At 49.8% G+C, this 27,377-nt stretch overlaps 1 protein-coding gene across 3 annotated transcripts in view; it reads right to left on the reverse strand.

Annotated features, from left to right (window-relative positions):
• The window catches only part of LOC138282977 (GTPase IMAP family member 7-like), a 133,974-nt gene that overhangs the window by 49,935 nt on the left and 56,662 nt on the right, over nt 1-27,377 (reverse strand). For 2 of the 3 annotated variants that reach the window (XM_069221067.1, XM_069221065.1), the window contains exon 3: nt 7,432-7,476. The exons of the other annotated variant lie outside the window; for it this stretch is intronic. In XM_069221067.1, the coding sequence (XP_069077168.1) occupies nt 7,432-7,476 (45 nt within the window). The remainder of the gene's footprint in view (nt 1-7,431; nt 7,477-27,377) is intronic. 3 annotated transcript variants of the gene reach the window in all.

Raw genomic sequence — 27,377 nt, forward strand, 5'->3', positions numbered from 1 at the left:
GGGGATAAAACAAATTCTTCCTCTTCTTCTCAACCTACACAATTTAAAAAGCCTTGGTGCTTTGTGTGTAAAAATAGAGGCCATAGGCCAGGGGATAAGTCCTGTCCAGGTAAACCCCCTGAGCCTACCACCACTAATACATCAAGCTCTAGTGCCCCTAGCAGTAGTGGTACTAGTGGTGGGACTGCTGGCAACAGTCAAGTTAAGGGTGTAGTTGGGTTCACTTATGGGTCCATAGTAGAAACTGGGGTAGTCAGTCCCAAGACAGTTTCTGTCACACCTAGTGGCATTGGCCTTGCCACACTGGCTGCTTGTCCCCTTACAATGGATAAGTACAGGCAGACAGTTTCAATAAATGGTGTTGAGGCCTTGGCCTACAGGGACAGAGGTGCCAGTATCACTTTGGTGACTGAAAACCTAGTGGCTCCTGAACAACACATCATTGGACAACAGTATAAAATTATTGATGTCCATAACTCCACTAAGTTTCTTCCCTTAGCTATAATTCAGTTTAGTTGGGGTGGAGTTACTGGCCCTAAGCAGGTGGTGGTATCACCTAGCTTACCTGTAGACTGTCTCTTAGGTAATGACCTAGAGGCCTCAGGTTGGGCTGATGTAGAGTTTTATGCCCATGCAGCCATGCTGGGCATCCCTGAGGAATTGTTCCCTCTCATTCCTACTGAAATGAAAAAGCAAAGGAGAGAAGGCCTGAAAACTCAGGATCCCTCTCCATCAACAGGTAAAAAGGGTATCACAGTATCCCCTAACCACCCTACCATTCAGGATACCATTCCTGTGGTGGGAGAAACCTCTCCTGGGGTGGCACCTGTTCCAAGGGAATCATCAGCTGGCAAAGCTGGACTCCCTGAGGTAGAAGTACCTCTCTGTGGGATAACTAACATTGGTGACAAAAAGAGCACCATTTTAGTTAACATGGAGCATCCCTCCAACCCTCCCAGAGAAACTTTAGTGCAGAAACCCTGCACTGCCTCACAACACTTAGGACAGCATCCCTGCCCTAGTGTGGAGCTCATAGGACAGCATCCCTGCCCTGCTCCAACTCAAGAGAAACAGCATCCCTGTTCTCTCTTCCAGCTATATGGACAAAGTTTTTGCCCAGCTATGGCTTTTCTGAGACAGCATCCCTGTCTGGCATTTCCATCACTACAAATAGGTTCAGTGGACAATTCCCACTGCTCTAAACTAAAACTTACTGATAGAAACTCTGAAAATACATCTTCACATTGTTGCTTAGCTAAAAAACTTCAAACAGGGTGGTTTATATCCCCACTGGGAAGTAACCATATAGTGGATGATAAAGGGAGTAACCAGTCTATTGCAGAACTACTCTCTACTTATCACCACTTAGACAATAAAGTCTCAACTGGCCAAGGTTAGCCTTATTGTCCTTCGTTTGGGGGGGGGGGGGTTGTGTGAGAAAGTAGCCTCTTTCTAGCCTTGTTACCCCCACTTTTGGCCTGTTTGTGAGTGTATGTCAAGGTGTTTTCACTGTCTCACTGGGATCCTGCCAGCCAGGGCCCAGTGCTCATAGTGAAAACCCTATGTTTTCAGTATGGTTGTTATGTGTCACTGGGACCCTGCTAGTCAGGACCCCAGTGCTCATAAGTTTGTGGCCTATATGTATGTGTTCCCTGTGTGGTGCCTAACTGTCTCACTGAGGCTCTGCTAATCAGAACCTCAGTGGTTATGCTCTCTCATTTCTTTCTAAATTGTCACTAACAGGCTAGTGACCAATTTCACCAATTTACATTGGCTTACTGGAACACCCTTATAATTCCCTAGTATATGGTACTCAGGTACCCAGGGTATTGGGGTTCCAGGAGATCCCTATGGGCTGCAGCATTTCTTTTGCCACCCATAGGGAGCTCTGACAATTCTTACACAGGCCTGCCACTGCAGCCTGAGTGAAATAACGTCCACGTTATTTCACAGACATTTTACACTGCACTTAAGTAACTTGTAAGTCACCTATATGTCTAACCTTTACCTGGTAAAGGTTAGGTGCAAAGTTACTTAGTGTGAGGGCACCCTGGCACTAGCCAAGGTGCCCCCACATTGTTCAGGGCAAATTTCCCTGACTTTGTGAGTGCGGGGACACCATTACACGTGTGCACTACATATAGGTCACTACCTATATGTAGCTTCACAATGGTAACTCCGAATATGGCCATGTAACATGTCTATGATCATGGAATTGCCCCCTCTATGCCATCCTGGCATAGTTGGCACAATCCCATAATCCCAGTGGTCTGTAGCACAGACCCTGGTACTGCCAAACTGCCTTTCCTGGGGTTTCACTGCAGCTGCTGCTGCTGCCAACCCCTCAGACAGGTTTCTGCCCCCCTGGGGTCAAGCCAGCCTTGTCCCAGGATGGCAGAACAAAGGACTTCCTCTGAGAGAGGGTGTTACACCCTCTCCCTTTGGAAAATGGTGTGAAGGCAGGGGAGGAGTAGCCTCCCCCAGCCTCTGGAAATGCTTTCTTGGGCACAGATGTGCCCAATTCTGCATAAGCCAGTCTACACCGGTTCAGGGGACCCCTTAGCCCTGCTCTGGCGCGAAACTGGACAAAGGAAAGGGGAGTGACCACTCCCCTGACCTGCACCTCCCCTGGGAGGTGTCCAGAGCTCCTCCAGTGTGCTCCAGACCTCTGCCATCTTGGAAACAGAGGTGCTGCTGGCACACTGGACTGCTCTGAGTGGCCAGTGCCACCAGGTGACGTCAGAGACTCCTTCTGATAGGCTCCTTCAGGTATTGCTAGCCTATCCTCTCTCCTAAGTAGCCAAACCCTCTTTTCTGGCTATTTAGGGTCTCTGTCTCTGGGGAAACTTTAGATAACGAATGCAAGAGCTCATCCGGGTTCCTCTGCATCTCTCTCTTCACCTTCTGCCAAGGAATCGACTGCTGACCGCGCTGGAAGCCTGCAACAAAGTAGCAAAGACGACTACTGCAACTCTGTAACGCTGATCCTGCCGCCTTCTCGACTGTTTTCCTGGTGGTGCATGCTGTGGGGGTAGTCTGCCTCCTCTCTGCACTAGAAGCTCTGAAGAAATCTCCCGTGGGTCGACGGAATCTTCCCCCTGCAACCGCAGGCACCAAAAAGCTGCATTACCGGTCCCTTGGGTCTCCTCTCAGCACGACGAGCGAGGTCCCTCGAATCCAGCAACTCTGTCCAAGTGACTCCCACAGTCCAGTGACTCTTCAGTCCAAGTTTGGTGGAGGTAAGTCCTTGCCTCACCTCGCTAGACTGCATTGCTAGGAACCGCGACTTTTGCAGCTACTCCGGCCCCTGTGCACTTCCGGCGGAAATCCTTTGTGCACAGCCAAGCCTGGGTCCACGGCACTCTAACCTGCATTGCACGACTTTCTAAGTTGGTCTCCGGCGACGTGGGACTCCTTTGTGTAACTTCGGGTGAGCACTGTTTCACGCATCCTCATAGTGCCTGTTTCTGGCACTTCTCCGGGTGCTACCTGCTGCTGAGAGAGCTCCTTGTCTTGCTCGACGTCCCCTCTCTCTCCTGGTCCAATTTGCGACCTCCTGGTCCCTCCAGGGCCAAAGCAGCGTCCAAAAACGCTAACCGCATGATTTGCAGCTAGCAAGGCTTGTTGGCGTTGTTCCACAGGTACCCTAGATTGGATATCCACAGTTGTTGCATTGTTGGTTTGTGTCTTTCCTGCATTATTCCTCTAACACGACTTCTTTGTCCTTAGGGGAACTTTAGTGCATTTTGCACTCACTTTTCAGGGTCTTGGGGAGGGTTATTTTTCTAACTCTCACTATTTTCTAATAGTCCCAGCGACCCTCTACAAGGTCACATAGGTTTGGGGTCCATTCGTGGTTCACATTCCACTTTTGGAGTATATGGTTTGTGTTGCCCCTATCCCTATGTGTCCCCATTGCATCCTATTGTAACTATACATTGTTTGCACTGTTTTCTAAGACTATACTGCATATTTTTGCTATTGTGTATATATATCTTGTGTATATTTCCTATCCTCTCACTGAGGGTACACTCTAAGATACTTTGGCATATTGTCATAAAAATAAAGTACCTTTATTTTTAGTATAACTGTGTATTGTGTTTTCTTATGATATTGTGCAAGTGACACTTGTGGTACTGTAGTAGCTTCACACGTCTCCTAGTTCAGACTAAGCTGCTCTGCTAAGCTACCATTATCTATCAGCCTAAGCTGCTACAGTAGACACCCTATACATTAATAAGGGATAACTGGGCCTGGTGCAAGGTGCAAGTACCCCTTGGTACTCACTACAAGCCAGTCCAGCCTCCTACAGGATATGTGTCAGTATCATACTACAGCTGCAGCCCTCCACCTCCTGTGAGGATATGTGTCAGTATTATACGACAGCTGCAGCCCTCCACCTCCTGTGAGGACATGTGTCAGTATTATACTACAGCTGCAGCCCTCCACCTCCTGTGAGGATATGTGTGAGTATTATACTACAGCTGCAGCCCTCAGTATTATACTACAGCTGCAGCCCCCGCCTCCTGTGAAGATATGTGTCAGTATTATACTACAGCTGCAGCCCTCAGTATTATACTACAGCTGCAGCCCTCCACCTCCTGTGAGGATATGTGTCAGTATTATACTACAGCTGCAGCCCTCCGCCTCCTGTGAGGATATGTGTCAGTATTATACTACAGCTGCAGCCCTCCGCCTCCTGTGAGGATATGTGTCAGTATTATGCTACAGCTGCAGCCCTCCGCCTCCTGTGAGGACATGTGTCAGTATTATACTACAGCTGCAGCCCTCCGCCTCCTGTGAGGACATGTGTCAGTATTATACTACAGCTGCAGCCCTCCGCCTCCTGTGAGGATATGTGTCAGTATTATCCTACAGCTGCAGCCCTCAGTATTATACTACAGCTGCAGCCCTCCTCCTCCTGTGAGGATATGTGTCAGTATTATACTACAGCTGCAGACCTCCGCCTCCTGTGAGGATATGTGTCAGTATTATACTACAGCTGCAGCCCTCCACCTCCTGCGCGGATATGTGTCAGTAATATACTACAGCTGCAGCCCTCCACCTCCTGTGAGGATATGTGTCAGTATTATACTACAGCTGCAGCTCTCCGCCTCCTGTGAGGACATGTGTCAGTAATATACTACAGCTGCACCCCTCAGTATTATACTACAGCTGCAGCCCTCAGTATTATACTACAGCTGCAGCCCTCCACCTCCTGCGAGGATATGTGTCAGTATTATAGTACAGCTGCAGCCCTCCGCCTCCTGTGAGGATATGTGTCAGTAATATACTACAGCTGCAGCCCTCCACCTCCTGTGAGGATATGTGTCAGTATTATACTACAGCTGCAGCTCTCCGCCTCCTGTGAGGACATGTGTCAGTAATATACTACAGCTGCAGCCCTCAGTATTATACTACAGCTGCAGCCCTCCACCTCCTGTGAGGATATGTGTCAGTATTATACTACAGCTGCAGCCCTCCACCTCCTGTGAGGATATGTGTCAGTATTATACTACAGCTGCAGCCCTCAGTATTATACTACAGCTGCAGCCCTCCACCTCCTGTGAGGATATGTGTGAGTATTATACTACAGCTGCAGCCCTCAGTATTATACTACAGCTGCAGCCCTCCACCTCCTGTGAGGACATGTGTCAGTATTATACTACAGCTGCAGCCCTCCACCTCCTGTGAGGACATGTGTCAGTATTATACTACAGCTGCAGCCCTCCACCTCCTGTGATGATATGTGTCAGTATTATACTACAGCTGCAGCCCTCAGTATTATACTACAGCTGCAGCCCTCCACCTCCTGTGAGGATATGTGTCAGTATTATCCTACAGCTGCAGCTCTCCACCTCCTGTGAGCATATGTGTCAGTATTATCCTACAGCTGCAGCTCTCCACCTCCTGTGAGGACATGTGTCAGTATTATACTACAGCTGCAGCCCTCCGCCTCCTGTGAGGATATGTGTCAGTATTATCCTACAGCTGCAGCTCTCCACCTCCTGTGAGGATATGTGTCAGTATTATACTACAGCTGCAGCCCTCCGCCTCCTGTGAGGACATGTGTCAGTATTATACTACAGCTGCAGCCCTCCGCCTCCTGTGAGGACATGTGTCAGTATTATACTACAGCTGCAGCCCTCCACCTCCTGCGAGGACATGTGTCAGTATTATACTACAGCTGCAGCTCTTCGCCTCCTGTGAGGACATGTGTCAGTATTATACTACAGCTGCAGCCCTCCGCCTCCTGTGAGGATATGTGTCAGTATTATACTACAGCTGCAGCCCTCAGTATTATACTACAGCTGCAGCCCTCAGTATTATACTACAGCTGCAGCTCTCCGCCTCCTGTGAGGATATGTGTCAGTATTATACTACAGCTGCAGCTCTCAGCCTCCTGTGAGGACATGTGTCAGTATTATACTACAGCTGCAGCCCTCCGCCTCCTGTGAGGACATGTGTCAGTATTATACAACAGCTGCAGCCCTCAGTATTATACTACAGCTGCAGCCCTCCACCTCCTGTGAGGATATGTGTCAGTATTATCCTACAGCTGCAGCTCTCCACCTCCTGTGAGGATATGTGTCAGTATTATACTACAGCTGCAGCTCTCCACCTCCTGTGAGGACATGTGTCAGTATTATACTACAGCTGCAGCCCTCCGCCTCCTGTGAGGATATGTGTCAGTATTATCCTACAGCTGCAGCCCTCCGCCTCCTGCGAGGATATGTGTCAGTATTATCCTACAGCTGCAGCTCTCCACCTCCTGTGAGGATATGTGTCAGTATTATACTACAGCTGCAGCCCTCCGCCTCCTGTGAGGACATGTGTCAGTATTATACTACAGCTGCAGCCCTCCGCCTCCTGTGAGGACATGTGTCAGTATTATACTACAGCTGCAGCCCTCCACCTCCTGTGAGGATATGTGTCAGTATTATACTACAGCTGCAGCCCTCAGTATTATACTACAGCTGCAGCCCTCAGTATTATACTACAGCTGCAGCCCTCCACCTCCTGCGAGGATATGTGTCAGTATTATACTACAGCTGCAGCTCTCCGCCTCCTGTGAGGACATGTGTCAGTATTATACTACAGCTGCAGCCCTCCGCCTCCTGTGAGCATATGTGTCAGTATTATACTACAGCTGCAGCCCTCAGTATTATACTACAGCTGCAGCCCTCAGTATTATACTACAGCTGAAAGTTATCAGCAAAGAGGATTCCTATGAAGCTGGTTCAGGAACTTGGAAATCAACAGGTAGAGAAGCAAACCTTAACCCCAGACTAAAGATCTCTCTACACAAGGGGTAACTAAAATATAATTGTCCCTTAAAGCAGGGAAGTTATTCAAAAGCTGAAAAAAGGTTATGAAATTTAGGTAGGAATCATGTTAGGGTGAATAAAAGGCCATATTCATTACACTTACCTGTGTTTAATTTTCTTTTACGGGGATTCGGCGGTCTGGCAGAGGCTATACATAAAAAATGGAAAAGAAGTATTGTTAGATCAGACAGTCTTAGGGGGGTCTTTCCCTAAACTTTTTGCCTGCTTGCTTCATATTTTTGCTGATTCTTTTTGTTGGCTTTAGGGCTCTGAGCACTTTACCACTCCCAACCAGTGCTAAAGTGCATGTGCTTCACCCCTAAAACAAGGCTTGATTGACTTATCCACAACTGGAATATTTATTCTATCTATAAGTCCTTAGTAGGTGCATTACCTTTGCCCAGGGCCTGTAAATTAAATGCTACTAGTGGGCATGCAGCACTGGTTGTGGCACCCACACAATGGCACTGTAAAACATGTCTTAGGCCTGCCACTGCAGAGCCTGTGTGTGCAGTTTACACTGCTATGTCATCGTGGCATTTAAAACCCCTTGCCAAGCCTTAAACTCCCCTTTTATTACTATAAGCCACCCCTAAGGTAGGACCAATGTATCCCATAGAACAGGATGCTGTGTAATCAAAACGTAGGACATGTAATTTTAAGTTTTGCATGTCCTGGTAGTGAAAAACAACCAAATTAGTTTTCACTACCATGAGGCTTACCCCTCTCTTAGGTTAATGAATGAATGAATGATTAACTTTTATATAGTGCATGGCTACTCAGTGAGTATCCAGATGCTTGGCATGAAAGAACCGGCAGGAGGGTGGACAGTCAGGTGTGAGCTGTCTGATGAAAGCTTAAATAAGTAAGTTTTCAAGGCTTTTTTAAAGGTTGCTTAATCTCTAATTGATCTCAGATGGACAACCATCTGGGTCCAAATCTTTGCGGCAAGGACAATGAAGAAGGATCCCTACTACGCTTTCTTCTAAAACGCGGGACTGATAATAGGCGAGCATTACTAGAGCGCAACACCATACTTGGTCTGTACTCGAGGATCCTCCCATTCAAGTAACTGGTGTAGGAAGTTGACCTGGTGTGGTGTGAGCACCTATGGTGTTATCAACTTATACCAGGTCCGGGTATCCCCTATTAGTGAAGTGTAGGCAGTGTCTAGGAAGTCAGGCTCTCTAGAGGTAGCTGTGAATGAGCAGCCAAGACTTATCTAGGAGACATGCAAAGCTTATGCAATATCACTATAGTTACACAGTCCTTACACACATGAAAGAACCACACAGTGTTATAAAAATAAAGGTACTTTATTAGGGTGACACAAATACTAGACAATCCCCCAACTGGAGGTAAGTAAACACACTATTACATACACATTAGCAATTAGTAAATAGTAGAGAAAGCAAGAGGCATTGGTAAGAGCAAATGGTGAGGGCCCTAGGGAAGGACCAAACCATATACTAAAAAAGTGGAATGTGAAAGCCAGTCCCCTACCTAAGGAAGTGAAATCAGTAGAGGGGAGCTGGAGGAACTAGGAACCACAGGAGGTGAGTGCCAGAGTGATCCCCAGCGACCAGGAGAGCAAAGGTAAGTACCTGTTTTTCCACAAAATCAACAAGAGGACTTTGGAAAAGTATTGTGCAAGACCCAACCAAGACTGGAAGAACCCAAAGATGGATCCTGGCAGAAGAGGACCTGCAAAGGAAGGGAACCAAGTCCAGTTTGAGATGGAGTGTCCGGTTGCGGCAGGAGCCACTACCCCCCCTTCTGTGGATTCAGGACCAGGTCAACAGTGGATGAAGAAGGTCAGCAGTTAAGCAAAGGAGCCCAAGAGGAGTCCAAGAAGTTATGGAAGTGATGTCCCACGTCGGCGGTCGAGATGCAGTTGGTCAGTGGTGCTACAAAACCACCAACAAGCCTTGGCAAATACAAGAGACATGGAAGAAGGTTTTGCAAGGCTGAAGAGGACCAGCAAGGTCCAGGGGACTCGACCCAAGAAGGGGAGTCCGGGGTGACCCTCAGCAGCTGGAGAGTCACAAGAATAGGAGACAGCCCCCACAGGCAAGCCACTGGCAGCAGGCACAGGAGTCGCAGTGAGGCCCACTCAGCACACCTGGAGGAGTGTCCCACGTCACTGGAGCAACAGGCAGGAGACTGTGCTTTGCAGGAAGAAGTGCTGGGGACGGGGGCTACACAGAGCATGAAGATCCCTTGGGGGAGGAACAAACAAGCCTTGGTAGCTGCAAGAGTCACTCTGCACAGGGGTACTGTCCTGCAAGGAGAGGCAAGGACTTACCATCTCCCAAGTTGGACAGCTGGTAGAGAGGACCAAAGGGACCACTCCAGACCATCACCTGTGATGCAGGATCCATGCAGCTCCGGAGGAGAGAAGATCCACGCAGCCAGTTGTTGTTGCAGTTGGTGCCTGCAGATGAAGTGGAGTGACTCCTTCACTCCAAGCAAGATTCCTTCTTACTTCTTGTGCAAGCTGAAGACTTGTCACCCTCAGAAGATGCGCACCCGGGGAAATGTTTCAGTTGATGGAAGGAGCCGGCGAAACAATGGTGTTGCTGAAGTTGCAGATTGTCAGTTCCTGGAGGGTCCAGTTGCAGTCCTGGTGGCCAGAAAATGAAGTAAGGATGCAGAGGAGTCCTGCTTGAATCTTGCATGTCGAATCAGAGGACCCACCCGAGAGGGAGACCCTAAATAGCCTAGGAAGGGGGATTGGTCACCTAGCAGGGTGACCACCTATCAGGAGGGGTCTGTGACGTCACCTACCTGACCTGGCCACTCAGATGCTCCCAGGGGCCTCTGCCCACCTTGGATTCAAGATGGCAGAATCAAGTGGCCACCTGGAGGAGCTCTGGGTACCACCCCTGGGGTGGTGATAGACAGGGGAGAGTTCACTCCCCTTTCCTTTGTCCAGTTTCGCACCAGAGTAGGGACCGGGGGTCCCTAGACTTGTGCAAACCAGCTTATGCCAGGAGGGCACCAAATGTGCCCTTCAAAGCATGCCGGTGGCTTGGGGAGGCTACCCCTCCCAAGTCATGTAACACCTATTTCCAAGGGAGAGGGTGTTACCTTCCTCTCCCACAGGAAATCCTTTGTTCTGCCTTCATATGCCTGAGCTTGGTCAAGCAGCAGGAGGGCAGAAACATGTCTGAGGGCTGGCAGCAGTGCTTGCTGCCCTGAAAACCCCAGAGGACTGGTAGGAGCAATGCTGGGGGTCCTGTAAGGACCCCCCAGAGTGCACAGAATCATACAACCAATACCAGCAAGAGTATTGGGGTATGATTCCAACATGTTTGCTACCAAACATGCCCAGGATCGGAGTTACCATTATGTAGCTGGACAACGGTAGTGACCTGTGTCAAGTACACTCAGGAATTTCCTGAGCATTCTTAGGATCCAAATGCAGGATTTCACTCATGTTGCAATCTAGGTTTAAAGGAAAGTTGAGTGTCAAACTGAATGCCCAGATTTCTTGCCACGCCTGTTGGGAAGAGGGGTGTTGCTACTAGGCCAGGATCCTGTCCACCCTGGCTGGGGATCGGCCTCAAACAACAGAATCTCTGTTTTGTCTGGGCTGCATTGCAGTCGATTTGTTCTAAGCCAGCACAGTAGAGCCTTAATACAGCTTGAGAATGTTTGTTTAGCTCCGAGTCTCTTTCGTATGTGAGCAAAAGCTGTGTATCATCAGCAAATTATATGACCTTCATGCCGAAAGACTCGACCAAAAATGCCAGTGGGGTCATATAAACAGTAAAAGAATGGGGCTCAGGGGGGAACCTGTGGGACCCCCCCTCCCCATTTCAAAGGTTTTACCCCAGAGGTGTAGGGCTTCATCCGTACATCCTGATTGCTGTTTTAAAAAAAGAAGCCCAGCCAGTTCAGAGTATGTCTGGTTACCCCCAAGTACTCCATCCTGTGTAGGAGAATTTTTTAGTCCACAGTGTCAAAAGCTGCTGGCAAGTCTAATAGCACCAAGGCTACATTGAGTCCTGGTTCCAAACCTTCTTTAATGGATTTGGAGATCTCCAATAGTTCTGTCTCCGTGCTACGTCGTGCCCTGAACCCAGAAGGGTGCCAGAGGCTGCCTTCTGCGAGAAAGCTGTGAGCTGGTGAATAAAAAAGATTTTTTTTTTTAAACTTTTAAAATCTCGGCACATGTCACAGTAATAATAACAGAGTTTTAAAATGCAATTTGTAAAATGCAAAGCTCAGTACACTCCAGATTCACTACAGTATTTTTCGAAGCTGATATGGAGTGCAAAGAAGTTATTTCTAGAAACTCCCACTTCCTCTCTGTGCAAATACCAGTATAACAGCCTCTAAACATCAAGTAATTTTGACACAGTTAATTGTTTTAGAAGTTTTTAGAAAATTGCACCGACTGAGACTGCCACAGCCATCCTGATCTATGTCTAGTAATTAGCAGCTAAAATTGGGATTTCCTTCATCACTTGACCCAGAGTGACTCCAACGGCTAGTTGACTGGCCTCCAGTTCATCAAAGACTTGGGGACAACAAAGTATTTAACCCTGCTTCTGTGCCTGGTTCTTTGGAAGTGAACCCAGGTGCTTGCTCCAGCTGAATCGATGGATCCTCTGCAGCGACGAGCAGAACGAATCTCCACTGTTGCGCGAACAGAACCAGTGCATCACATGTGGAAATTGCACATTTGCCATTGGAACCACTGCATCAGAACCACCACATCGCCTCCACAACAGCAAAAGACAATCGATGCATCCCCTCGGCTGCGTAGACAAAACCCGGCGCATCGGCTTCAGAACTAACTCATCTTGTCACCGGCGCTTCGCTTCGAACCAGCGCACTGCCATCATTGTGATGAAAAAAACAACACAGCTCCTCAAATGCGGGACTGACACCACATGCACCCCATGCCTCGCTGTTTGCTACCAGGATTAAGGTACTTTTGCTCAGCGGGCCTTGCATGGGTCCTGCATCCGGCTCACGATCCATCACGGTCAGCCTGAACTCTTGACTTTGTCCCGGTCCAGCGCGACCATTTAACTCTTTAAGTGCTTACTGCTTCTAAGCGCTATTTTTGCATTAAATCTTTAAAAATTAATATCTTTACTTCTACTTATTGGATTTTTGTTGTTTCTGTCTTGTTTTCATTTATAAAATTATACTCTATTTTTCTAAACTGCTGTGAAGTGTTTTTGTGGTGTTTTCACTGTTTTACTGCTTGCTGTATTGCACAAATACTTTACATATTGCCTTTAAAGTTAAGCCTGCCTGCCTGCTCTGTGCCAAACTACCAGAGTGTAAGTGTAAGAAAGTCACTATTTTTGGCATGGTTACCCCCACTTTTTGCCCGTTATCAGTGTGTTTAGATTGTTTTCATTGGGATCCTGCTACCCAGGACTCCAGTGATTGTGCTCTCTCCTCTACATTTGGTTGCTTTGGTACCCTTTACACCCCACAAATGGCATACTGGTGCACCCCTGGTACATGGTACTTAGGTACCCAGGGCATTGGTACACCAGGGGTCTTAATGGGCTGCAGCATGTATTATGCCACCCATGGGAGCCCATGCAAACTCTCTGAAGGCCTCCCATTGCAGCCTGCATGAAAAGGTGAATGCACCCTTTCACTGCTTGTCACTGCACTAGGTCACTGCAAGTCACCCCTATGGTAGGCCCTCCAAGCCCAAAGGGCAGGGTGCAAGTCCCTGTGTGTATGGGCACCCCTGCATGAGCAGAGGTTCCAATGCACTGGACTTTGTAAGTGAGGGGAAGCCATTTTACCCATGTACTGGCCACAGTGGTCCACCTGTGGTCCAGCAACATAAAATAATGGTAACTCTGAACCTAGGTATGTTTGGTATAAAAAAATGTCGGAATCATACCCCAATACTAATGCCAGTATTGGTGGCATGACTCCATGGACTCTGGGGGATTCTTAGAGGACCCCGAGTATTTCTCCTACCATTCTTCCATGGTTGTGCGAGCAGCCCCTCAAACAGGTTTCTGCCCTCCTGCTGCTTGACCAGCTCAAGCAGGAGACGAAAGAACAAAGAATGTCCTGTGAGAGAGGGGATGCACCACCCTCTCCCTTGGAAATAGGTGTTACAAAGCTGGGGAGGGGTAACCTCCTCAGGCCACCGGCTTGCTTTGAAGAGCACATTTGGTGCCCTCCTTGCATAATCTGGTTTGCACTAGTCCAGGGACCCCCGGTCCCTGCTCTGGCATGAAATCACACAAAGGAAAGGAGAGTGACCACTCCCCTGTCCATCACCACCCCATGGGTGGTGCTCAGAGCTCCTCCAGGTGGCCACTTGATTCTGCCATCTTGGAAACAAGATGTGCAGAGGCCCCTGGGAGCATCTGTTTGGTCAGGACAGGTAACTAACGTCAGTGACCCTCTCTGATAGGTGGTCACCCTCCAAATTTAACTTCTTCCCTTTAAACCGCCAATATCTCGCTCGTCTGTCTCTTGAGGCCGCCTATGTTAATTGATCAATTGGAGAAATGACACATGGAATGGAAGTGGTGAAAATATAATCAAAGTAGGAAATTCCTATGTACTTCGGATTTGGGTTGAGTTGAAGCGATATTGGAGAAGATTGTTGCTTCAAGAGATGTGTTGAAATGAGGAGGTCCCCTATCGACTAGTCCTGAAGAAGACCCATTGAGGAGCCCGGAATTAGCCCGAGAGCTAGAGGGGGTCGAAACGTCGACGATGATGTTTGAGCCTGGATGTGGTTTCTTTCCGTAGAGATAAGGAAGGACTGAAATGGGGATTCAATGCTGTTAAAATTAAATATTGATTCAATGCGGAAAAAGGATTAACCAACGGGCTGTTCTTTTAAGTTTATGTTTTTGAATGGATAGGTGTGAGATTTATGCTCTCTTTCTTCTTTTTCTAATCACGAGCACTTGATCTTTTTGCACTTTTCTTTGTCCTTCTTTTTTGGTGTTACCATAGGGGACTTTTTTGTACTAATTTTTATATGAGTAAAGAATATTTTTTTTTATATAAAATAAAGGATTTTTTCCAAATAATCATGGACCTATGCTGCATGTAAATAATATGGGATGGTTTTGTTATTAAGTTTGTCTCCCAAGAGGGCAATGTAGTTCTAGAATTCGCTGGCAGTGTGAGCAGCTGGCACTGACAGACTGTGAGAAGCTCAAATGTAACAGGCAGTGTAAGAAGCAGACACTAGTGGGCGGTACTAGGAGCACATTCTGGTGGGAGGAGAATATCCTGGCTCACAATGGGAGGTGCTTGCACTAGTGGCCACAGTTAGGAAATACCAGAGGGCAGTGTTAGAAGCTGGCAGTGGTGGGCAGAATAAGAATCATACATTAGCTAGAAGTGTGAGGTGTGGGGAGGCAACACTGAGGGTACTGTGGTGAAAGGGAACAGTGGGGGGCAGTATGGTGAAAGGGAACACTGGAGGGCCGTATGGTGAATGGGAACACCGGAGGACAGTATGGTTAAAGGGAACACCGGAGGACAGTATGGGGAAAGGGAAGACTGGAGGGCAGTATGGTGAAAGGGAACACCAGAGGACAGTATGGTTAAAGGGAACACTGGAGGGCAATATGGTGAAAATGAACACTTGAGGGCAGTATGGTGAAAGTGAACACTTGAGGGCAGTATGGTGAAAGTGAACACTGGAGGGCTGTATGGTGAAAGGGAACACTGGAGGGCAGCATGGTGAAAGTGAATACTGTAGGGCAGCATGGTGAAATGGAACCCTGGAAGGCAGTATGGTGAATGGGAACTGTAAGAAGCTGGTTATCTATGCAATGTCCCAATGTAAGGGGCACTATGCAGATAGTCTCCCAAAAGCTCTCTTTTGTGGTAGTGCGGGCGAGCAGTTAGGCTATCAGAGGGTAGAGTTAAGCACTTTTTTGAATGTGCAGAGTCAGTAAATGAGACACACACTCAAGAAGCAACTCGAGCTTGGAAAAAATAGTTACTTTGTTTGTACTATAAGTAAACACCAGAACATTTGCAGAAAAATACATACTATTGCAGTTCTTAGAATGATTTGCAAGTAAGTAACACTTTTGTAGATAAATGCATTTTATGGCAGCACCGGTTCCAGAGTACTGAGTCTGCATAGGAGTCCTTACACTCAGTTTTTGGGAGGGTGTTAGGAGTGCAAAGTTATAGGTAAGACCAGCCGTTCAGGTGTACCTACCCAGGGGCGACTTGGTGCAGTGGTTCCTGCTCACCAAACACTTGGCAACGAGGGGGTCCACTTAGAAAGGGAAAGCAAGGCGGGGACTTGGGACAAGTCTGGGATATCCGAACAGGGGGTCTCGGTCGGTGGGCATCCAGAGAGCAGGAGGACACCATTGGAAGTTGTGGACTTGGGCTGGGGCGCTTGGGTGCAGTAGATCCTTGGCGGTGGTGCTCCTGCATCGAGGCGCACACGGTTCTTTGGGTGACCTGCAGCAGGAGAGACGGAACAAGGCAACTGGACAACTGAGAAAGCTGTCCTCTGAAATACTGATGTCCCTCACCGGCAGGTCTCTGGTTCAGCTGTTGGAGTCGGGGAAAGGCTTTAACAAGCCTTGGTTGGTGCAAGGGGTCCAGTACCCCAGGTGTTGGTGCAGCTCAATTCCGGTGGATCCTTGGGACTTCTCACTTGGTGGGGAGACAGGATTGACTTCTTAAGAGTACAGGGACCTCCTCCTGTATATCTGCTGTGACGGTGGACCAGGGAGTCAGTAGGCCTGTGAACTAGACGTTGCGGTTGGTGCCTGCAAGAAGTAGGGAACTGGCTTCTCCACTCCAAGGGAGATGCTGATGGGCTGGCGAAGTGCTGGAGAACCTCAAAGGCTTTTGGAGTCCCCACAGCTGCAGGAGGAGTCGTGATGTTGCGACTGTCAGGACAGCACCAAGTAAGCAGGCAGCGTTTTGCGCCAAAAGTTTACCAAGTTTCCGAGGTTCTCGCTCTTCCAGCTCTTCTGTGACCTCTTGTTCTTGTTGTATGGCGAATCTGGCTTCTGGTGTCGGGAAGCCACCTAAATGCTGAATTTAGGGATGTCTTAGAGGAGTGTAGAGTAGCAGCCAATGGGCTACTTGCCCTTGACGGTGCCTACACCACATTATCACCACTTCCTGTGGGGAGTGGGCATATCCCTATCCCAGAAAGCCTAGTTTTGACCAAAACCAAGATAGTGGAACCCTTCTGTGAGTGTCCACGTCGGTTGGCCCACCTTAGGGGTGTGGTTAGCCCTGAGGTGGTACCCACCTACTGACTAGCTAATTTTCCCACCTGTCCTGATGTCAAATGGGCCTCAGAGAAGGGGGTGGCTACACCCAGGACTGGGGAAGCTAGGGGTGTCCATACCAAAGGCGGGAGGGTCTTTGAAGATCCGGCCTTGGTATGCAAATCTGCTCGCCATCCTGCTGGAGTGGGTGTAAACACCCACCTCCAGAGTAGGCATTGTTTCTGACCTCTGAAAGCACAGGCTGTCACCTCCAGGGTGTCCGAAACGTGTCTGGTGGTGGCAGACTGGGCAAATCTAGTCAGTCAGCACACCAAGAGACTGGTGGGGATCAGCGGGCACCTCTAAGGTGCCCATTGGGTACATGTCCGAATAAATCTGAGGCTGGCATCAGCCCAGATTTATTAAGACGAAGTGTTGGATACACAACACCATAGGGCTTGGTGAAGCCATTATGGGGGTTATTCTAACTTTGGAGGAGGTGTTAATCCGTCCCAAAAGTGACGGAAAAGTGACGGATTTACCACCAGCCGTATTACGAGTCCATTATATCCTATGGAACTCGTAATACGGCTGGTGGTATATCCGCCACTTTACCGTCACTTTTGGGACGGATTAACACTCCTCCAAAGTTAGAATAACCCCCTATGTGACTGGGTCACTCGTGTTGCAGAGTGCCCACCACATATCTTCAAATGAATTCCCAGTTCACTTGCAATGCTCAGCAGTGAGGCTGAGCATCACAGGGCTATGTCCACTCGTGCAGATATGGCCACACAGTAAATGTACTGCAGCCTGCCCTAAGGCTCTTAGGCCTGCCTTAGGGGTGACTTACATAGACTTAGATGCAGTGATGGGGGCATGTCACACCATGTCGTGCCTTCTGGCTTGCACCAGGGCACGCAGACTGCATTGACAACTGTGTGCTTCTCATTTTTTAGGGGGTGTCCCTGGGGGTGGCACAATCTGTGCTGCAGCCCTTAGAGACCATCTCCTCTACCCAGGCCCTAGGTACCAGGGGTACCACTTACTACAAACTTACACGGGTGGAGGAGGGAGCCAAATGTACACCATGGTACCTTTTTATGGGAAAGGGCTCTAGCTCTGGGGACCTGTTCAGCAGGAACCCAGTGCACCTCAGTCGAAAAACCTCAGTACCAGTGGCAAAAATTGGCAGGTGGCTATGTCAAAAGGGGCACTCTCCTAAGGGAACACTGGAGTTAAAGCATGGTGAAGGGGAACACTGGAGGGAAGCATGGTGAAAGGGAACACTGGAGGGCAGTATGGGGGAAGGGAATACAGTTAACCACTGGTGTTGAACAGAGGAAGACAGGAGTGACCAAAGAGCTGCAGGTGGATGTAAGGAAAAGCCTCTTTTTATGGTTACCATAGGAAAGTACCCTCTTTTTGGCATGGTTACCCCCACTTTTTGCCTGCTATCAGTGTGTTTTGACTGTGTTCACTGGGATCCTGTTAACCAGGACCCCAGTGACTGTGCTCTCTCCCTCTATATTTGGTTGCTTAGGACTTTGCACACCCCACAATTGGCATATTGGTGCCCCCATATAAGTCCCTAGTATATGGTACTTAGGTACTCAGGGCAATGGGGCACCAGGGGTTCCCCATGGACTGCAGCATGTATTGTGCCATCAATGGGAGCCCATGCAAAATGTGTATGCAGGCCATTGCAGCCTGCATGAAAAGGTACATGCACCCTTTCACTAGAGGTCACTGCACCAAGTCACTATAAGTAACCCCTATGGTAGGCCCTCCTAGCACAGAGGGCAGGGTGTGAGGGCACCTTTGCATTAGCAAAGGTGCCTCTACGAAGTCCAGCTCCAGTACACTGGACTTTATAAGTGTGGGGAAGCCATTTTACCTGTGTACTGGACACCTGTATCCAGCTACATAATGGTAACTGCACAACCAGTGACCTCCACGCCCTCAATCCAGGACGCTCCTCCGTCTGCTTCCAGTTCACTCCGAAGCACACCAAGGGACCCTTCTCCTGCAGAGCCTGCAGCTTCACCTGCACCCTAACTACCAAGCACCGCAACAGACCCGCCGACAACCACCTCAGCTGCATTCTCCTAAACACCCGCTCTGTCCACAAACACGCAATCGAACTCTGGGACCTACTGACCTCATCATCACCTGACGTCGCTTTCCTCACCGAAACCTGGATGAAATCGGCCTCGGAACCAGACATAGCCATAGCCATCCATGAAGGCTACAAAATCACAAGAAGAGACTGTAGGAAAGTACCATCTTGCCAGGCATGTTACCCCCATATTTCACTGTATATATGTTGTTTTAGTTGTATGTGTCACTGGGACCCTGCCAGCCAGGGCCCCAGTGCTCATAAGTGTGCCCTGTATGTGTTACCTGTGTTATGACTAACTGTCTCACTGAGGCTCTGCTAATCAGAACCTCAGTGGTTATGCTCTCTCATTTCTTTCAAATTGTCACTAACAGGCTAGTGACCAATTTTACCAATTTTCATTGGCATACTGGAACACCCTTATAATTCCCTAGTATATGGTACTGAGGTACCCAGGGTATTGGGGTTCCAGGAGATCCCTATGGGCTGCAGCATTTCTTTTGCCACCCATAGGGAGCTCTGACAATTCTTACACAGGCCTGCCACTGCAGCCTGAGTGAAATAACGTCCACGTTATTTCACAGCCATTTTACACTGCACTTAAGTAACTTATAAGTCACCTATATGTCTAACCTTTACCTGGTAAAGGTTGGGTGCTAAGTTACTTAGTGTGTGGGCACCCTGGCACTAGCCAAGGTGCCCCCACATTGTTCAGGGCCAATTCCCCGGACTTTGTGAGTGCGGGGACACCATTACACGCGTGCACTACATATAGGTCACTACCTATGTGTAGCTTCACAATGGTAACTCCGAATATGGCCATGTAACATGTCTAAGATCATGGAATTGCCCCCTCTATGCCATCCTGGCATTGTTGGTACAATCCCATGATCCCACGGGTCTGTAGCACAGACCCGGGTACTGCCAAACTGCCTTTTCAGGGGATTCACTGCAGCTGCTGCTGCTGCCAACCCCTCACACAGGTTTCTGCCCTCCTGGGGTCCAGCCAGGCTTGGCCCAGGAAGGCAGAACACAGGACTTCCTCAGAGAGAGGGTGTTACACCCTCTCCCTTTGGAAAAAGGTGTTCAGGCAGGGGAGGAGTAGCCTCCCCAGCCTCTGGAAATGCTTTCATGGGCACAGATGGTGCCCATTTCTGCATAAGCCAGTCTACACCGGTTCAGGGACCCCTCAGCCCTGCTCTGGCGCGAAACTGGACAAAGGAAAGGGGAGTGACCACTCCCCTGATCTGCACCTCCCCTGGGAGGTGCCCAGAGCTCCTCCAGTGTGCTCCAGACCTCTGCCATCTTGGAAACAGAGGTGCTGCTGGCACACTGGACTGCTCTGAGTGGCCAGGGCCAGCAGGTGACTCCTTCTGATAGGCTCCTTCAGGTGTTACTAGCCTTCTCTCCTAAGTAGCCAAACCCTCTTTTCTGGCTATTTAGGGTCTCTGCTTTGGGGATTTCCTTAGATAACGAATGCAAGAGCTCATCAGAGTTCCTCTGCATCTCTCTCTTCACCTTCTGCCAAGGAATCGACTGCTGACCGTGCTGGAAGCCTGCAAAACTGCAACAAAGTAGCGAAGACGACTACTGCAACTCTGTAACGCTGATCCTGCCGCCTTCTCGACTGTTTTCCTGGTGGTGCATGCTGTGGGGGTAGTCTGCCTCCTCTCTACACTAGAAGCTCCGAAGAAATCTCCCGTGGGTCAACGGAATCTTCCCCCTGCTACTGCAGGCACCAAAGAACTGCATCACCGGTCCCCTGGGTCTCCTCTCAGCACGACGAGCGAGGTCCCTTGAATCCAGCAACTCTGTCCAAGTGACTCCCACAGTCCAGTGACTCTTCAGTCCAAGTTTGGTGGAGGTAAGTCCTTGCCTCCCCACGCCAGACTGCATTGCTGGGAACCGCGTCTTTTGCAGCTACTCCGGCCTCTGTGCACTTCCGGCAGAAATCCTTTGTGCACAGCCAAGCCTGGGTCCACGGCACTCTAACCTGCATTGCACGACCTCCTGAGTTGTCCTCCGGCGGCGTGGGACTCCTTTGTGCAACTTCGGGTGAGCACCATTTCACTCCTCTTCGTAGTGCATGTTACGGCACTTCTGCGGGTGCTGCCTGCTTCTGAGAGGGCTCCTTGTCTTGCTGGGCGCCCCCTCTGTCCCCTGACGCAATTGGCGACATCCTGGTCCCTCCTGGGACACAGCAGCATCCAAAAACCCTAACCGCACGACTTGCAGCTAGCAAGGCTTGTTTGCGGTCTTTCTTCAGGAAAACACTTCTGCACGACTCTCCACGGCGTGGGACATCCATCCTCCAAAGGGGAAGTTTCTAGCCCTTGTCGTTCCTGCAGAATCCTCAGCTTCTTCTGTCCAGTAGCAGCTTCTTTGCACCCACAGCTGGCATTTCCTGGGCATCTCCCCACTCCCGACTTGATCGTGACTCTTGGACTTGGTCCCCTTGTTCCACAGGTACTCTTGTCTGGAAATCCATTGTTGTTGCATTGCTGGTGTTTATCTTCCTGGCAGAATTCCCCTATCACGACTTCTGTGCTCTCTGGGGAACTTAGGTGAACTTTGCACCCACTTTTCAGGGTCTTGGGGTGGGCTATTTTTCTAACCCTCACTGTTTTCTTACAGTCCCAGCGACCCTCTACGAGCTCACATAGGTTTGGGGTCCATTTGTGGTTCGCATTCCACTTCTAGAGTATATGGTTTGTGTTGCCCCTATACCTATGTGCTCCCATTGCATTCTATTGTGACTATACATTGCTTGCACTGTTTTCTATTGCTATTACTGCATATTTTGGTATTGTGTACATATATCTTGTGTATATTTGCTATCCTCATACTGAGGGTACTCACTGAGATACTTTGGCATATTGTCATAAAAATAAAGTACCTTTATTTTTAGTATATCTGTGTATTGTGTTTTCTTATGATATTGTGCATATGACACTAGTGGTACTGTAGGAGCATCACTCGTCTCCTAGTTCAGCCTAAGCTGCTTTGCTAAGCTACCATTATCTATCAGCCTAAGCTGCTAGATACCCTATACACTAATAAGGGATACCTGGGCCTGGTGCAAGGTGTATGTACCCCTTGGTACTCACTACAAGCCAGTCCAGCCTCCTACAGAGACCACACCAACAAACCAGGAGGAGGAATCACCATAGTCCACAAAAGCACCATCAGAGTCTCAACCAGCACCCACGACACCCTCAACCCAGCCGAGCACCTCCATTTCAAAATTCACATCAACGCCAACACCACCCTCAGAGGAACACTGGTCTACAGACCTCCGGGCCCCCGACCTCACTTCTGCGACGCCATCGCCGACATCATCAGCGCCCAAGCCTTAGCCTCAACAGACTACATCCTCCTCAGCGACCTGAACTTTCACTTAGAAAACAACAACGATATCAACACCACCAACCTGCTCGACAACCTCGACAACCTCAGCCTTAAGCAACTCGTCACGTCGCCCACTCACACCGCAGGCCACTGGACCGACCACCGCTGCATCCATTTTTCCTTCCAGAAGCCAGTCACTCACCACCACCCTACACAACCCCCCCGCCGCTACTGGAGCAAAATCTTGTCAGAACAGCTGGTCTCCATCCTCACCTAGGCCGCACCTCCTAGGATCCCAGACCCCAACACAGCCGCCACCAACCTGCATCAATGGATCGACGATTTTGCCAACACCCTCGCGCCACTCAAACAACTCTCACACATCCACTACAGAACCAAGGCGAGCTGGTCCACTCCCGACCTACAGGCCACCAAACGGGAATGCAGAAAAATCGAGAAAACCTGGCATTATGAACCTACCAAATCCAACCACATCGCCCTCAAGACTGCCATCCGCACACATCACCAGCTGATCCGCACCACCAAAAGAGCCTACTACAAAAGCTGCATAGACACCAATGATCAAAACAGCAAAGAGCTCTTCGGCATCATCAAAGAGCTCTCCAACCCCAGGCCCTGCTCCAACGAACCCCCGCCATCACAGGAGCTCTGCAGCTCCCTCGCCACCTACTTTCATCGAAAGATCGAAAACATCCACAACAGCTTCAACCCCCAGACCCACCAGCCAACCACATACACCCACGACCTTAATGCCTCAAGCGACACCAACCTCCTTTGTGCCTGGACCCACGTCAACAATGAAGACACCGTCAACGCCATGGCCTCCATCCACTCCGGCTCAACGCCAAGTTGAAGAAACCCAAGGCGGACCAAGACGACCCCAAGAACTACCGGCCCACCTCCCTCCTCCCCTTCCCAGCAAAGGTCATCGAGAAAATTGTGAACGGCCAACTATCTCGCTTCCTGGAAGACAACAAGACGCTCGACACCTCCCAATCCAGATTCCGCAAGAACCACAGCACTGAGACCGCACTCATCGCTGCTAGAGATGACATCAGGACCATGCTCGACGAAGGCGAAACCACAGCGCTCATCCTCCTGGACCTCTCCACAGCCTTCAACACCGTTTGTCACCATACCCTTCGCACACGCCTCCACAACCCCGGGATCCGCGACAAGGATCTCAACTGGATCTCATCATTCCTCTCCGGCAGAACCCAGAGAGTCGCCTTCCACCATTTTTGTCCGAAGCCTCCAAGACAATATGTGGCGTCCCCCAAGGATCCTCCCTCAGCCCAACGCTCTTCAACGTCTATATGGCCCCACTCGCCAACATCGCACAAACCCACCACATCAACATAGTATCCTACGCAGACGACACCCAGCTGATCCACTCGCTCACGAAAGACCCTGCAACTGCAAAAAACAATCTCCACAATGGACTTCACGCCATCACCAACTGGATGGAATCAAGCCGCCTCAAGTTAAACACTGACAGAACAGAGATCCTCATCTTCAGCACCGACCTCTCAGCTTGGAACGACTCCTGGTGGCCTACCTCCCTAGGAACCGTACCCACACCCACCACTCAAGCATGCAACCTAGGATACATCCTAGACTCAGCACTCAGCATGACTCAGCAGGTCAATGCAATCTCCTCTTCCTGCTACAACACCCTCTGCATGCTTTGCAAGATCTTCAAATGGATTCCCGTCGAAACCAGGAAAACAGTCACCCGCACTCTTATCAGCAGCCGATTAGACAACGGAAACGCACTCTACGCGGGAACCACGGCCAAACTCCAAACGAAAATGCAACTAATCCAAAACGCATCTGCCCGCCTCATCTACGACGTCCTACGCCGCGACCAGATCTCATCCCGCCTCAGAGACCTACACTGGCTACCCGTAACAAAGAGGATCACCTTCAAACTCCTCACCCACGCACACAAAGCCCTCCACAACACTGGTCCGGCCTACCTCAACAACAGACTCACCTTCCACACTCCCACCCGCCATCTCTGCTCCGCCAGCCTCGCCCTCGCCTTCGTCCCCTGCATCCGCCGCACCACTGCCTGAGGAAGATCCTTCTCTCACATCGCCGCCAAGACCTGGAACTCCCTACCGCTCCACCTACGCCAGACCCAGGACCTCCTGACATTCAGGAAACGCCTCAAAACATGGCTGTTCGATCAGTAGCTTCCCCCCCCCCTCCAGCGCCTTGAGACCCTGACAGGTGAGTAGCGCGCTTTATAAATTACTTGATTGATTGATTGAATTTGGTATCAAACATGTCGGAATCATACCCCAATACTGTTGCTACTATTGTTTTACGATTCCATGCACTCTAGGGGCTCCTTAGAGGACCCCCAGCATTGCTTCTACTAGTCTTCTGTGGTTTTCTTGGTAGCACGTCCTGCTGCCACCCCTCAGACAGGCTTCTGCCCTCCTGCTGCTTGACCAGCTCGGGCAGAGGAAGGCAGAACAAAGGATCTTCTGTGGGAAAGGGAGGTAACACCCTCTCCCTTGCAAATAGGTGTTACATGTCTTGGGAGGGGTAGCCACCCCAAGCCACTTGTATGCTTTGAAGGGCTCATTTTGTGCCCTCCTTGCATAAACCGGTTTGCACCAGTCTAGGGACTCCTGGTCCCTGCTCTGGCGCGAACATGGACAATGGAAAGGGGAGAGAGCACTCCCCTGCCCATCACCACCCCTGGGGTGGTGCCCAGAGCTCCTCCAGGTGGCCACTTGGTTCTGCTATTTTGAATCCAAGGTGGGCAGAGGCTCCTGGGAGGATCTGAGAGGCCAGGTCAGGCGGGTGACATCACAGCCCCCTCCTGATAGGTGGTCACCTTACAAGGTGACCAATCCCCCTTCCTGGGCTATTTAGGGTATCCCTCTTGGGTGGGTCCTCAGATTCGACATGCAAGATTCCAGCAGGACTCCTCTGCATCGTTTACTTCATTTTCTGGCCACCAGGACTGCAACTGGACCCTCCAGGAACCGACAATCTGCAACTCCAGCAATGACTCCACTTTGCATCATTGTTTCTCTGACTCCTCCCAGCAACTGCAACATTTCCCTGGCTGTGCACCCTCTGAGGGTGGCGAGTCTTCAGCTTGCACAAGAAGTAAGAAGGAATCTCCTTGGAGTGAAGAAGTTGCTCCCCAACATCCGTAGGCACCAACTGCAACGACGACCGGCTGCATGGATCCTCTCTTCTTCGGAACTGCGTAGATCCTGCATCACGGATGGTGGTCTGGAATGACCCCTTGGTCCTGTCTACCAGCTGTCCAACTTGGGAGACGGTAAGCCCATGCCTCTCCTTGCAAGACAGTACCCCTGTGCACCGTGACTCTTGAAGCTACCAAGACTTGTTTGTTCCCCCTCAAAGGGATCTTCAGGCTCCGTGTAGTTCCGCACCCCAGCACTCCTTCTTGTAAAGTACAGTCTCCTGCATGCTGCTCCAGCGACATAGGACTCCTCTTTAGGTGTGCTGAGTGGGCCTCCTTGAGACTCCTGTGTGTAGGAGGCTGGACTGGCTTGTAGTGAGTACCAAGGGGTACTTGCACCTTGCACCATGCCCAGTTATCCCTTATTAGTGTATAGGGTGTCTAGCAGCTTAGGCTGATAGATAATGGTAGCTTAGCAGAGCAGCTTAGGCTGAACTAGGAGACGTGTGAAGCTACTACAGTACCACAAGTGTCACTTGCACAATATCATAAGAAAACACAATACACAGTTATACTAAAAATAAAGGTACTTTATTTTTATGACAATATGCCAAAGTATCTTAGAGTGTACCCTCAGTGAGAGTATAGGAAATATACACAAGATATATATACACAATAGCAAAAATATGCAGTATAGTCTTAGAAAACAGTGCAAACAATGTATAGTTACAATAGGATGCAATGGGGACACATAGGGATAGGGGCAACACAAACCATATACTCCAAAAGTGGAATGCGAACCACGAATGGACCCCAAACCTATGTGACCTTGTAGAGGGTCGCTGGGACTATTAGAAAATAGTGAGAGTTAGAAAAATAACCCTCCCCAAGACCCTGAAAAGTGAGTGCAAAGTGCACTAAAGTTCCCCAAAAGACAAAGAAGTCGTGATAGAGGAATAATGCAGGAAAGACACAAACCAACAATGCAACAACGATGGATTTCCAATCTAGGATACCTGTGGAACAAGGGGAACCAAGTCCAAAAGTCACAAGCAAGTCGGAGATGGGCATATGCCCAGGATATGCCAGCTGTGGGTGCAAAGAAGCTTCTACTGGACAGAAGAAGCTGAGGTTTCTGCAAGAACGAAAAGGGCTAGAGACTTCCCCTTTGGTGGACGGATCCCTCTCGCCGTGGAGAGTCGTGCAGAAGTGTTTTCCCGCCGAAAGAACGCCAACAAGCCTTGCTAGCTGCAAATCGTGCGGTTAGCGTTTTTGGACGCTGCTGTGGCCCTGGAGGGACCAGGAGGACGCAAATTGGACCAGGTGAGAGAGGTGACATCGAGCAAGACAAGGAGCCCTCTCAGCAGCAGGTAGCACCCGGAGAAGTGCCAGAAACAGGCACTACAAGGATGTGTGAAACAGTGCTCACCCGAAGTTACACAAAGGAGTCCCACGTCGCCGGAGACCAACTTAGAAAGTCGTGCAATGCAGGTTAGAGTGCCGTGGACCCAGGCTTGGCTGTGCACAAAGGATTTCCTCCGGAAGTGCACAGGGGCCGGAGTAGCTGCAAAAGACGCGGTTTCCAACAATGCAGTCTGGCGTGGGGAGGCAAGGACTTACCTCCACCAAACTTGGACTGAAGAGTCACTGGACTGTGGAAGTCACTTGGACAGAGTTGCTGGATTCGAGGGACCTCGCTCGTCGTGCTGAGAGGAGACCCAAGGGACCGGTAATGCAGCTTTTTGCTGCCTGCGGTTGCAGGGGGAAGATTCCGTCGACCCACTGGAGATTTCTTCGGAGCTTCTAGTGCAGAGAGGAGGCAGACTACCCCCACAGCATGCACCACCAGGAAAACAGTCGAGAAGGCGGCAGGATCAGCGTTACAGAGTTGCAGTAGTCGTCTTAGCTACTTTGTTGCAGGTTTGCAGGCTTCCAGCGCGGTCAGCAGTCGATTCCTTGGCAGAAGGTGAAGAGAGAGATGCAGAGGAACTCGGATGAGCTCTTGCATTCGTTATCTAAAGTTTCCCCAGAGACAGAGACCCTAAATAGCCAGAAAAGAGGGTTTGGCTACTTAGGAGAGAGGATAGGCTAGCAACACCTGAAGGAGCCTATCACAAGGAGTCTCTGACGTCACCTGGTGGCACTGGCCACTCAGAGCAGTCCAGTGTGCCAGCAGCACC

Source organism: Pleurodeles waltl, chromosome 2_2 (genome assembly GCF_031143425.1).
Source record: "Pleurodeles waltl isolate 20211129_DDA chromosome 2_2, aPleWal1.hap1.20221129, whole genome shotgun sequence".
Classification (NCBI taxonomy): Eukaryota; Metazoa; Chordata; class Amphibia; order Caudata; family Salamandridae; genus Pleurodeles; species Pleurodeles waltl.